We start from the raw sequence: 13,552 nt of genomic DNA on the forward strand, positions 1-13,552 counted from the left end.
GGAAAGAGAGAGAGACTGGCTAAAGCCTGCGTGGCAGACCTGCACAGGTGCACCTCATCAGCTGACAAGCCTCTCAGCCCCGCCCACTGGCTACCTGTAGCAGGTAGGCAAACACAGAGGACCCAGCAGACGAAGGAGAGAGAGAGCAGTCACAGCTGTCACATCTGTTGCCTGAAGATTCTTTGTTTGTCTCCAACAAAACCTTCCAAACAGATGAATCATTGGCTCATCCCAGAAGTGTCAAATTACTTTTGTGTGTCAAAACGGGCAGGGTGGTCGTGGACTCCTGAAAAATACATTTAAAAAAAAAAGGGAAGACTTTCACAATGCAGGATTCTGGGAATGCAGTGATGGAATCCCGATAACACCTGTTCCCTAATAAATGGGCTCAAGATTCTGAGTCTGCCTGCAAGAGGTTGTGTGTGTGTGTGTGTGTGTGTGTGTGTGTGTGTGTGTGGTTGTAACCTGATAGTTGTTACTTGGTTTTGTGGCCTGCAAGTTAATTTACATTTTTTTTGCAGGGTTATGATCAGATTTTAGGCTTCTAAAAGAAAGTGAATGGGTGGGTAAAATCTGGAGGAATCTGTTCGTTATGCAACAGTTGTGTTTCCAAACCCTTTGAAATAACTTTGATATAATAGTTTTTGAGTAATTTTGTAGCATAAACTGCCCCCATTCCCCCAACCCGAACAGATTTAGCCTTTATCCAAGTGAAATTTAATATGATTCTATTAAATGACCAAATGTAAGCAAAAACTTAGGCCTACACTGTTGGAATGTGCACATTACATAATGCTATAATGCAAAAATACATCACGGCTTACAGTTATTGTTCCCGTTCATCCCACATCCCTCGTCTCTCATCCACCCCTAGTGGCCCCTCTCTGCTCCGGATTACTTTAATCCGTGTTTCTGTGCACAACAGAGACTGAGTATCTGCTCTCAATGTTAGTGCGTTCTGAGACGCACGATGCCCTTTGCTGGCGGTGGCGGGCAATGACGTCAGAGCCAGTCTGGCGCAGCTCCACTCTTGAAAACAAAAGATCCGACGGTCAGGTGAACCCAATGGCGCAGTGATATTGTTAGATTGCGAACACGCACAGGGACAGGAGGGGTCACTGCTGCTGCTAACGTCAGCGTGGAGCCTTGTCATGAAGATTGGTGGTGAAACATGACGCTGCAGTGCGAGCAGAAGGAATGAGGTGCTGCAGTCAGGGAAGATGCGCAGTTTTTTTTTTCTTTTTACATATGGGGGGGGGGGGGGGGGGGGGGGGGTGTATTTAAGTATATTGGATTTTTAAAGAGGTAGGCCTAATGACAATTATAAATCAAAAATATTCATAGTTGATTATCGGCAGAAATGTACACAGATTACGAATATTCTGGTATAGGCCAATATCGGTCAATTACAAGGGCCAACCGATATATCAGCCAGGCTCTGATCAGGACTGACCATACACTTACCCACAATCAAGTGTTTTTACTGTATCATTTGAGACAATCTCAAGGTTAAAGTCCAACATTATTACATTAGAATTAGGCCTATTTTTGACACTTTAAAAAGAAAACGTGACTAAACTGTAAATTTCAAGACAGATTAGGCCTACGTCCCAAAAAAAAAAAAAAGGGTCTGCCTAATAAAGTAATTGTTCAATAGTAATTGGCAGTGGAAAATAAACAAAACATTTTGTCATAGCAACAGTATTTTTATTTCAATATTTTTAAGATATAAAAATCTTTACGATGCAATATTTTCTTTATCATTGATATGCACTTACTGCCATAAAATTGGGGAACGATTTGCGACCGTCGAGAATGACATAATTCCGATGCTTGGTGGACAGAGGCAACTAGTAAATCATGTAGGACTGCTCTTTCATCGAGCAGATGGGTTATCCTGGGCCAGCGGCCATAATGTGTTTCTCATGTAAAGACATTCTGCTTCACCTGCGGGTCTAGGCACAGAACTTTCAGCAAGAACCCATCCCATGAAGCTACTAATGAGACACATCAAGCATTTCATGAAACAATAATTTTTTCCTCAAATGTTTCATATAATGGTTAAATACCAGCAATATAATAACCGGTAACCTAAAAGAAAACAGAATGAAAAGAATCACAGATCATGAGATCAGTAGATTTGCCAATAGAGTGGAAGCCATTGAAGAAGTGTTTCCATGGTGAATAGTGGATTGAGGAACAAAATGCAACTGTCAAGTGACCCAGGAGGGAGATGGGGGGGTGGTGGAGAACAGTATAGAACAGTCAGTTTTTCGACATATACAGAGCTTGGTGTTCACCTTCCTGCAATGTGCTGAACATCTTTCACCATTTAATTCACAACTTTCTTTTTGACCAAGAAGAAAAACAAAAAAATAAACTACAAAAGCGGCAAAACACAGGAAAACGGCAGTCTATACGGATAACCCAAGCAACACGGACAAAAGTGTCAAAAATAACTCCACGGAACAAGAAAACAGATTAACATGCCACAATGTCCAAAGACAAGTTTCTTTCACAGAAACCGCCCTAGATTCCTTTTTTTGTATCCTTAAGTAATAATTATAAAAAAATATATAACAAGACACGTAATCTCAAAAAACAGATTTTTGCAGCAGGTAGACCAATCAGATCAAAGGATTTTGGAGGGAGAGGAAGCCACATTACATCACTGCACGGGACCATGCACACAACCCTGCAGCGGACCCACAAGACGACGCACACACACACACACACCTCCAAGTCGTGCAACGGACACACTCGTGAGCTCACACACGCACACATTCGGTGTCAAACAAAGTACTTAGCGTTGATTAACGTGGGCCGAAACATTTACATTCCACTGTTGTTGTTCCCTAAACACCATATTCCAGCCGTCCCAAAAACCTAAAAAGACATTCATGGTAGAATTGTTATTTTTCTACAATAACCACTGATTCTTTTATTTTTGGGGCAGTTGGACAGTACGGCGTTGGTTTCCGCGCCGTCGTCACAAGTGGATGTGGGTTCACTTGTGAAGCGCATCCACTGGCATGTTGTGTATATAAAGCTTGTCGTGATCAGAAGAGAGAGAGAGAGAGAGAGAGAGAGAGCCGGGAGCGGGACGACAGGCCAGGCGTGCAACAGGCTGGACCAACAATCAAGAAGAGCGAGGCCAAGAGCGGGGGGGGAAAACACTTCCAGTGTCAATAGTGAAAACAATAATAGTAATAAGAAGAGGAGGACGACGAATCTGTGCTGCTGTACTGCGGCGGGGGTCACGAAGACAGTCAAGCACGCACGTTCACACACGTTCACACACACACACACACACACTTTTGCCCATTGAAAGTTAACAGCAAGGAGGGCACAAGAGACAAGTAGGGGGGCGTTGCACAGAACCACAGTGTCACTGTTTCTTGGCTGGTTAGACGACGGTGGAGTGCTCGAAAGACGCTGACTTGTTTGGTTAAAGCCAGTGAGGGGGAGGAGCTTGGGTAGTGGAGGGGGAGGCGGAGGCGGAGCTTGGGGATTTGGTTTGGTCACCGGTTCAGCCAATGAATGCTTGAGAGTCTCTACAGTGAGGTGGAGGGCAGCTTCTTAACGCGTCGCTGGGCCAGGAAGGAGCTCTCGATGGGCTTCAACTCCGGCGTGGGCTGGGAGTTCTTGAGGGCCGAATAGGTGGCGGCCATCGCACCCTGTAGGGAGAAAGAGTCGTCAAGCAACGTTTTGTGATCGGGATTGACGCATACATATAAAGAGTTTGTGTGTGGATGACGGATGGATTAAGCAGGCTCACACCAGCCCCCGAATGTAAGCAGTCTGACTCGGGCAAAGGCGAGGCTGCTTAAACCAGCCATCATCCACACACTCCACAACATCTTGAGAATAAATAGACTTATCCAAGTACCCCAAAAAAATGTGGGTCAAATTATCTTGTGTACATGAGACACCACGTGATCGTTCCATCAGTGACACATATGACCATGGCGACCGTCTAGAGAGGGTCTACGGAGAGTAGGGATCGACCGATATATCGGTCGGCCGATACTATCGGCCGATATTCGCGTTTTTTACGTGTATCGGTATCGGCCGATACGCGGCTGATTTTCGCCGATATCTTTTCGCTTTTTTTTTTATTTATTTTTTTATTTTTTTACTTGTTCTACCTCACCTGTTTTTAATATTTGTTAAATATTGCTCATCTAATTTTTCTTACTTGTTTTACCTCACCTGTTTTTACTATTTGTTAAATATTGTTTTTTATATTGAAGTTCAATAAATGTTCCTTTTTTTAAATTGAGACTTGTAACATTTGTTATCAGTGTAATTTTTTATGATTGAGGGAGCAAAAGCAGTATCGGCTCTAAATATCGGCTCTAAATATCGGTATCGGCGTATCGGAGTATCGGCTAAGGCTGTTAAAAAAATATCGGTATCGTATCGGCCCTAAAAAATCGGTATCGGTCGATCCCTAACGGAGAGACGGTACCTTGACCAGCTTGAGGTCCTGGTGCGGGAGCTGGCTGTTGGGCAGGCTGTCCCTCTGGAGGATCCACGGGTGCTTCAGCACCTGCTTGGCGGTGAGCCTCTGGTGGGGGTCCACGTGCAGCATCTTGGACACCAGGTCCTACAAAAATAAATGATAGAATAGATAAAGGAATAGGAAGCAAAACCGTTTCCACGTAAAAACTGAAGTAGAACTGAGCTATAAAATGTGAAAATCACAACGAGCTGTTGGGATTTTTTTCTGAAGGAAACCTGTGCATTGGCTCAATCCGAGCCCGACATCATTGGACCAATTTTCAAACACCATTATTCTCAGTGATATGGGGGGGGGGGGGATTTACCAGAATAAAACAATTTAAAGAGAACAATCCCCCCAATGGATTGACTCATGGATGTGAGATAGACAGGAAGGTATGGTAGGGGAGGTAATAGGGGTGGGAATCTCTTGGCACCTCACGATTCGACTCTAAAACGATTATCGATGCAACAAAAAAATGTATGTACATCACCATACGTGATTTTCAAATATATATATATACATCTTTCAGTTTGCTACTCAAAGTTTGCTAATCACTTCCTACTTTTGTGATGATCATTAAAGACATAAACAGATGAATTAACTTATCTAATATTTTATTAGAGAAAAAGCTTTGGTCACAAATATGACTTTCTATGAATAATGCAATAATCAATGCAGCTTGCATTACAAAACAATATGGAAGTATGTAAAAAAAATAGGGTTCCGTTTTCTTTTCTTTCTAATCTTTATTTTCTATGTCATTAAAGAAAAACTGCTCTTAGTCAATTCTAAGAATAAGAACTTGTTTGTCGTCCTTGTGTCGGCTGTGAGTTTGCGTGCATGCTATGCATAGGCTGAATCGCAATCGTGTCAGGACAAATCAGATTGGCCAATACACACTGAAGATAAATTAAATAATTTTAAAATCACTAAAATTATCCCTCTCTAGCGAACAGAATAAAAAACAGAAAGGCGAACAGATGAAAAGAAAATAAACTTTTTTTTTTACTTAAAATTCTGATTATTAATTTATCTGCATCGAGACGGAATCGTTCTAGAGAGAATCGCGATACATTGAAGAATCGATAATTTTTTCCCACCCCTAGAAGATAAGAGGGGAGGACAAGCAGCAAAGGACCACGGACAGAACCCAGCCTATACGTTACGCCCTGTACCCGGGGAGCTCCCGGGGAGCCCTGAACGGAGATATATTTAATGTCGTAAATAGCTGCAGTAGAAAAGGTTGCGGCAGGTTTGATACGTCGATTATCTGTGTGACTCACGGAGGAGGGTTGCGAGTAGCCTACCTTGGCCGCGCTGGACACGTCGTCCCAGTTCCCTCCGCTCAGACTGAAGTGGCCGCTTCCTATCCTGCTCAGGATCTCATCGGGCGTGTCCTCTGGGCCATTGGCGAATGGAGTGAAACTATGGGTGGGAGCAGCAGAGAGGAAGACGCCGTGTGAATGAGTTGTGAAAACACTCAGTGCTGTGTTACGTAGAGTTTGTGGGTCTGTTATGAATGAGAACTCCTGCGTCAGCGAAAGATTGCGAATGTGTGGTGGGTTTAGGAGACTGAATGAAAAAAAAAAAAAAAAAGAAGGACAAGGCTGGCTGATTAACCGAAGAATGAGATTAAAAGGAAGAATGCCGGTGCTTGAGTGTGTGTGTGTGTGTGTGTGCGTCTGCCTGGGGGACTCACCCAGCGAGCATAGTGTACAGTAAGATCCCTAGACTCCAGATGTCGCAGCCTTCATCGTAGCCCTGTCGCTTCAACACCTGCAGAACAGGGAGGAAATACACTCATTATAGTTTTCCAGATAATCTGAAACACCAAGACAGCCTTTAGTTAAGACTGGGTAGCCCCGCCCGTTCTACCGGCGATTCGAGTTCGCCCTGCAGAAGGGTCTGGAGAAGAGCAATACATTTCTTTCTAGTTTCGATGTGTTTTTTGCATGAGCCAATCACCATGCTGGCTTTACCCCCTGGAGCGCTATTGGCTGGTTTAACACAATGACGACAGGGAAGCGACGGCAAGCAGCCAATTGCGTACAGAGTCATTTGAACTAGGCCCATTGATCACGCCTCTTGTGCTGAAGAAAATGACAGCAGCTTCCCCAGACCAACGTGCAATCTACGATGGTGCTTGGTCTGGCAATAGCCAGGCTAGCCTTTAATAGTATGGCAAACTTTACCGTCATCAAACATGATTATAGCTTAAATATTTACATGTTAATATTAATCAAGCTGTATTACTGTGCTGGTCTATGGTTGTTCTTCCTGTGTTTGCAAGGAAATTGCTGTGCACATAAATAATGTTACACCCTGATGACCTGCTTCCTAAATAATAACGATTCAAACTGAACAAGAGGATCCTTATGGCAAGACCAGCCAATGGCTGCTCACCTCCGGCGCTACAAAGTTAGCGGTGTAGCACGGTGTCATCAGCAAGCCGTTGTTAGCGCGTAGCTGCTTAGCGAAGCCAAAGTCACAGATCCTGATGGACTCTGGGTTTCCCGACTCGTCAACGTACAGAATGTTACTGGGCTTTAGGTCTCTGTGCACCACCTGGAAAGAGACACAGAGAAAGAGAGACAAGTGTGGGAAGAGAGAGAAACAATTAGAGAAATATAGTAAGTGTGGTTGCAAGACATACGGTACTATTTTTAACATGAGTCTTATTAGTGTGGTTGCAAAGCAAGCTTCATGGGTTTTATTCACATTTTTTTTATCCTTCTTCATCCTAATTCTGAGATATTATCTAACAATGCAGGCCATATATGAATGCAGTACGTATCAACTTTAATAGAGCAAAGCGGAATTTTTGTATTCAACTTAATAGTACTGTTATTGAAAGTGAATGAGAGGATGAGTGAATCAAAAATACTAAAATCAACCACTCCAAAACGTGAACACCTGAGAGTTGTTAAATTAAAAAAAGCATAGAAGATTAAAAAAAAGTGTAAAAAAAATAAATAAAAATAAATAAAAGCCTATCATGCCAAAAAACTACAACTCCCAAATAATTCCAACTGACCAGAACTCCACCTCCCGTAGAGCTACACCTGCCCCAGGACTACAACTCCCCCAGGACTACTCCCAGGCATCCTGCTCACCCCCTGTGCGTGGAGGTACTCCACGGTCTTGGTGATGGTGTGCAGCACTGCGCTGGCCTCCCTCTCGGAGAAGGACTTCTGCTTGAGGATCCGGTCCAACAGCTCGCCCCCACGCATCAGCTCTGTCACCAGGTACACCTGCTTCCCGGTGTCGTACACCTGGAACCCACACATGGCTACATGAACACAGGCAGAGCTACCATGGAGCGATATCCCCATAGTGAGTGAGTGAGTGAGTGAGTGAGTGAGTGAGTGAGTGAGTGAGTGAGTGAGTGAGTGAGTGAGTGAGTGAGTGAGTGAGTGAGTGAGTGAGTGAGTGAGTGAGAAAGAGAGTGATAGAGTGCGAGGGATTGAGAGAGAGAGAGAGAGAGAGAGTGAGAGAGAGAATAAGTGAGTGAGAGAGTGTGAGTGAGAGAGACAGAGAGTGTGTGTATGTATGCATGTACTCACATCCTTCAGAGTGATGATGTTGGGATGCTGGCCGTACCGGAGCAGAATCTCAATCTCCTCAGAGGCGTCTGTGTTGGTCTTGTCAATCATCTTTCAATCACAGAACAACCAATCAGAAACTACAGGCAAGGAGTTCAGGAGTTTTTGGGGCCGTACACAATGGGACTACCAACAGATATTTTTCATATGTTGTACACTATCTCAAGAGATAAAATTGGAAAATGAACCCTCTATTGAAAGGTCAGGTAGAAAACAATTGCGCAATTTCACATTATGGCCACTAGATGGCAATTCAGTTCTGATTGAATCCCATTTACCTGAAAACCTCTCTTGGCTACTATACATTGATTTGTAAACAATGTTTTGTTGAAAAATGGTACCTGCACACTACAAAACCTGTTAATGGTCGTTTCATCGAATCAAACACAACTTTGACGACCAAAACAACAAAGGTAAGACATAATCTTTAGTTGTAACTAGAAAAAGGTTATTCTTTCCTCTAGTTCTGTGCCTTTAAGTCACAGTGATATGGTTTTGACTGTTGGAATCAGTGGCGTCTCAGTGCTATTGATGGAAAAAGATCTGGCTATTGATGTGAACACGTACGGCGATATAGGCTGATGTCTCACAGACATCAGGGTTATTAACGTCGTGTGCGTGCGACAGTCACCTTGACAGCGTACTCTGTGTTGGTGGCCTTGTGGATGCAGCGCTTGCACACAGAGAAGGAGCCCATGCCGATGTCCTCCTTCAACACGTAGCCGTCGCTGAACAACAGGTTCTTCCCGTGCAGCTGCTGCAGGCCGGGAGGAGATGCATACACGTATGAGACAGAGAAGAGAGAGAGAGGAAAAGGTACAGTGGTGCTTCCCCCCACAGGATGTTGTGAGACTACGGTGGTGCGTGGGCCTCGGATACTCTGGCGGGTAAGGGGGGGGGGGGGGGGGGGGGGGGGGCTCCAGGTGCATGCTCCCGCAGAAGAAGATGTTTAGAAAAAATAAATGCATCATCTGGTGCAACATTAAGAGGTTAGATCTATGAAGAACTGAGTACTCAAGTTAACTTTTCAATAAATCAAAAACACATTGAATGTCATAGCAGATACATATACCACGTGTAGAGTGGTTTGCATTAGAAAGCTTTCCCTCCGATCTTAGCTCTTAGATCTTAGCTTCTTTAATTAGCTCTAAAAATGCTGCAGATTTACTTCAAAAAGTACAACATTTCCTTCCGGAGGAGCACGCCCCCGGAGCCCCCTAGAGGGTGCCAACATAGTCTCAACAACTCCTGTGGGGAAACACTATCGAAAAAATCATCATTAGTTATTTAGTTGCTTTTTTTTTCTTCTTTTTTTATTAAATTGAGACGCTATCATCTTTTATTTTTGTAACATTTGAACCATGTTGTTTTGACCATGAATCCAACTCCACCATGTACAGGTAGCTCCTTATCGTTCACACAGCAGAGAGGCTCTCTCCCTATTGGGTGTTGGTTGTGACCGCTGACCTGGACCACCGGGTGGGGTTTGGGCTGGCTGGCCTCCTCAGACCCCTCCTCCTCCAGCATGGCGGCGGCTACGAAGCTGAAGCCCCTGAAGAGCTGGTGGGCTCCAGCGCTGGGGGGCACACCTGGGGAGTCTGTCACGACGAGTGAACGACAGCGCCGTCAACAACCATAACAGTCCACTGACCTTAATGGACTTAAGGACTAAACCCCACACCTAAGGATTGACTATTGTTAACCTTGTTATTTTTTTATTTTTTTTTTCATCATATTTATTTATTTACTTAACACACAGGTCACCTACAAACGGACAGTTACATGTATATAGTATGTTTATTTTATCTTATTCAAATAGTTTTGTACTATAATTTTATTTTTAATTAGTAAATTGATTGTATATATACTGTTTTTCGCACTTCTTTTCCCACTGTACAGCTGGTCACCAGTGAATTTCTTCCAAGGGGGATTAATAAAGGACTATCTTATCTTATCTTAATCATACATGACATTATGTATATGTGTATGTAGCAGTAGTCATCCTATAGATCTGCCCCACGTTGTAAAGTAGGTTTTGAATGGATAATTAACTTAAAATATATAAATGAACAGCTTTGAAATAGACATTAAAAAAAAGATGAGTATTGTAGCTATGCATAGGCTACAGTCCTTAAACAGATAGCTTATATTTACTATCAGCCTGACAGCGATGTATCGGATCGGTGCATCCCTAGTATCCTAACATACGTCGAGTCATGGATTGACACGATGGTTTGCTTGTCACATGTCTGACCTTTGGGGGTGCGTGAGGTGAACTCGGTGTCAAAGTAGAAGGTGTCGTCGGGGCGAGCCACGGCAGGTTTGAACGGGGGGTTTATCTCTCTCCGGAAGAGTTTCTGAAACACAGGTAGTGACACGGATCTTGCCAAGAGAGCAGTTTGAATTAACTTTAAACTCTGAGGCCATTCATCTCTGGAGTTCAAGTTTGTATGTTCAATCCTGCTCAGGATCTTATTTGGAATGGCTTCAGGACAACAATATAATTTCAAATGGGAAAGAAAATAAGACAAACACGCACACATTGATACCCAATAAGACTATTGGACATACAGTATTTGGATACCCTTGTACAGACTTTTATAGACTATTTTAGGCTGAGTCAGCGGAATGTTCTCATTCCTCCATCAGACACTCACATTCCAGTCTATGGTGGAGAAGAATGTATGCCTCTTGATCTCTTCTGCACCATCGGCCCCAGATCCTGGAGACCACAATAACGTGAAATTAGAAATAGAAATAAACAACAACGCAACATGCTTGTGTCCGAGACTGGGAAATCAGACCACGTGTTGAGCTGTTGATACAGACCTAGTCGGTTGGCTGGGTTCCTCTTGAACAGAGCCCTGAGGAGTGACTGGGCTTCTGTGCTCAGGAACTGAGGCATTCCCAGGCGCGCCCTGCAGGGGGAGACACAGCACAGTAAGAACATACTCTGTAGTAGGACGAGATGTACAACCAGTAACATGGAAACTGGTTCATGTTAACAATACTGCTACCAAACACCAATGTGTTCCAGAGGATTCCTACTTCAGAATCAGGTTCATGGTTTCTTTGCGGTCCTTGCCCTGAAACGGCAGCGCTCCCGTCAACATCTCGAACTGGAGGAGGAAGAGACAAAAACAAAAAATCCAAAGTAAGCCAATAAACCCTGGTTTAGTGCTACTAAAGATGCAAAATGCTACTTTTTGTATCATTGTACTGTGTACATCAAATGAATAGTACAGGAACTTCTACCGGCTAATACTATTAACACTTAGGCCCAATCCCATTTCTACCCCTTACCCTTACCCCTCCCCCTTGTTTTAAAGGGGTAAGGGGAAGGGATAAGGGGAAGGGGTAAGGGGAAGGCGTAAGGGGTAGAAATGGGCCCAAACCCATTTCTACCCCTTACCCCTTCCCCTTACCCCTCCCCCTTGTTTTGAAGGGGTAAGGGGTAGAAATGGAATTGGGCCTAAGACTACTCGTATGAACGCTCATCACCATGAGGACTCCGAAGGACCACCAGTCAGCACTCTGGATGTGTCCCTGTCTGTTGACCACCTCGGGGGCCATGTACTCCACCGTGCCGCAGAAGGAGTAGGCCTTCTCATGGTCAATGGCCTCTTTACACAGGCCGAAATCTGGAACACACACACACAAACACACCGCTTATAGATGGACGTGTCTATTGCAGACTAGTATACCATTGGTCCATACATTATCAGCATTTCGTTATTTGAACACCACTTTTAAAAAGGCCAAAATCTGGAACACACAATAAACACACCATGTATAGATAGAACCATTGGCCTGTACATTATTAGCATTTCGTTTTTTCCACACCACTGTATATTCACAGCACTATTTAACTGTAGTCATGATAACTGATGTTGAGGCACCGTCGCAGTAGATTCTATGTGTTTTAGGTCACCTTTGATTCAGGCTCCTACGTTGGCGGTAGACAAATGGCAGTGATTATGAAGGAATGATAGAGTAAGGCTGTAATAATTAACACAAACAAGCACCCGCATGCAGATATCTGAAGCACACAAGATAAAACCACTTTATTCCCTCCACAATGAAGGTCAACATGGTACAAATGGTAGCAGAAGATAACACACACACACACACACACACACACACACACGAGAGTGAGAGAATGAGTCACCTGTGAGTTTAATGTGTCCCTCTTCATCCAGTAGAATGCTGAAAGTGGTAAGAATCATATCATTAAAAACACATACCGTGAACAAGACCGCATCAAACATAAGCCGCACTTTCAAACAACCCGTGCTTGAAAATAAGAAACCTGTAGAAAGGCCACACTGAGGTTAAGCCTGCCGTAACCAATGCCCAATTAAAAGTACATCAGAACATATCCGAAGGCACCCAAGTGTTGCTGAAAATTGCAGATGTTGACTGTGCTGCGCTACATTTGGAAACATGACCCACTTAATGTTCCAATGAAGCACTGCCTTTGATCATAAAACTAAAAAGTTGGTTGGTATATTGTGCAAAGTTTCAACGAAATTACACCTCAGCACTAGCACTATTCAGAAGAGTGCGAATAAATGCACTATTCTTGGAATTGGGGTATATTATCGAATAAGTTGGCTGTTATTATAGTAAGTAACTTGTTCAACTTGTTTGTGCCAGTGGGGGATTACCATTAAGCGAATATTGACTGCTTCACAAACTTTTTGAAAGAAGGTATGTGTATAGAACACCGGGAATAATCCCCAGAGAGTGAAATCGCTGTGCAGCAAAATCGTCAGCGACACATTTTGATCACAGAGGCAGAATATAGTCTTTGTATATAGGCTGCACTCGTATATAGGCTGCACAACAGACATTTCTCCGAAAAATGTGTGTATAGGCTTTATTTGCGTCACAGTAATATGGAAGTTCACCATTTTACAAGCCAAAGGATTTTCAGTAAATTAGTCAATAAATGATCGTACAGAACATATCAAGACACGTAAGGACCTAAATACGATGAGTCAGAGTTTGTCATTTTTTTACACATTGGTGTGTCAATTGTTGCAAGTGTATGTGTGTGTGTGTCAATGTGTGAAAGTATGCAAGCGTGCAAGTGTACAAGTGTGTGTGTCAATGTGTGCAAGTGTGTTAGTGTGTGAGTGTGCAAGAGTGCGTGTGTATGGATGTGTATGTGTGTGTGTGTGTGTGTTTGTGTTCGCCTAGAATGTGTTTTCCGTGTGTGCGTTGGCGTTTTCACACACGCACGCTCTTACTTTTCCGGCTTGAGGTCTCTGTAGATGATGCCCAGGCCGTGCAGGTGGTCTAGACCCAGGGCCAGCTCTGCCAGGTAGAACTTCACGTCCTCCTCTGTGAACATCACCTGGGGGAGGAGAGAGGGATGGGCGAGGGACAGACCGAGACAAGCAGCGAAAGAAGCAGAGTCAGCCTGTGTGTTTGTTTGTTT

At 43.7% G+C, this 13,552-nt stretch overlaps 1 protein-coding gene across 4 annotated transcripts in view; it reads right to left on the reverse strand.

Moving 5' to 3' along the window:
• Positions 1-1,670: 1,670 nt before the first annotated feature.
• LOC130383162 (ribosomal protein S6 kinase alpha-1) overlaps positions 1,671-13,552 on the reverse strand; it is a 44,926-nt gene continuing 33,044 nt past the window's right edge. For all 4 annotated transcript variants that reach the window (XM_056591228.1, XM_056591230.1, XM_056591231.1 and 1 more), the window contains 16 exons: positions 13,362-13,468; positions 12,278-12,315; positions 11,611-11,750; positions 11,158-11,228; positions 10,939-11,027; positions 10,767-10,831; positions 10,364-10,466; positions 9,577-9,707; positions 8,741-8,866; positions 8,071-8,160; positions 7,621-7,779; positions 6,911-7,072; positions 6,207-6,283; positions 5,815-5,932; positions 4,472-4,609; positions 1,671-3,677 (listed from right to left, as the gene is read on the reverse strand). In XM_056591228.1, the coding sequence (XP_056447203.1) occupies positions 3,555-3,677; positions 4,472-4,609; positions 5,815-5,932; positions 6,207-6,283; positions 6,911-7,072; positions 7,621-7,779; positions 8,071-8,160; positions 8,741-8,866; positions 9,577-9,707; positions 10,364-10,466; positions 10,767-10,831; positions 10,939-11,027; positions 11,158-11,228; positions 11,611-11,750; positions 12,278-12,315; positions 13,362-13,468 (1,737 nt within the window). In that variant the 3' untranslated portion in view covers positions 1,671-3,554. The remainder of the gene's footprint in view (positions 3,678-4,471; positions 4,610-5,814; positions 5,933-6,206; positions 6,284-6,910; positions 7,073-7,620; positions 7,780-8,070; positions 8,161-8,740; positions 8,867-9,576; positions 9,708-10,363; positions 10,467-10,766; positions 10,832-10,938; positions 11,028-11,157; positions 11,229-11,610; positions 11,751-12,277; positions 12,316-13,361; positions 13,469-13,552) is intronic.

The sequence above is a fragment of the Gadus chalcogrammus genome, chromosome 5, assembly GCF_026213295.1.
Source record: "Gadus chalcogrammus isolate NIFS_2021 chromosome 5, NIFS_Gcha_1.0, whole genome shotgun sequence".
NCBI lineage: Eukaryota > Metazoa > Chordata > Actinopteri > Gadiformes > Gadidae > Gadus > Gadus chalcogrammus.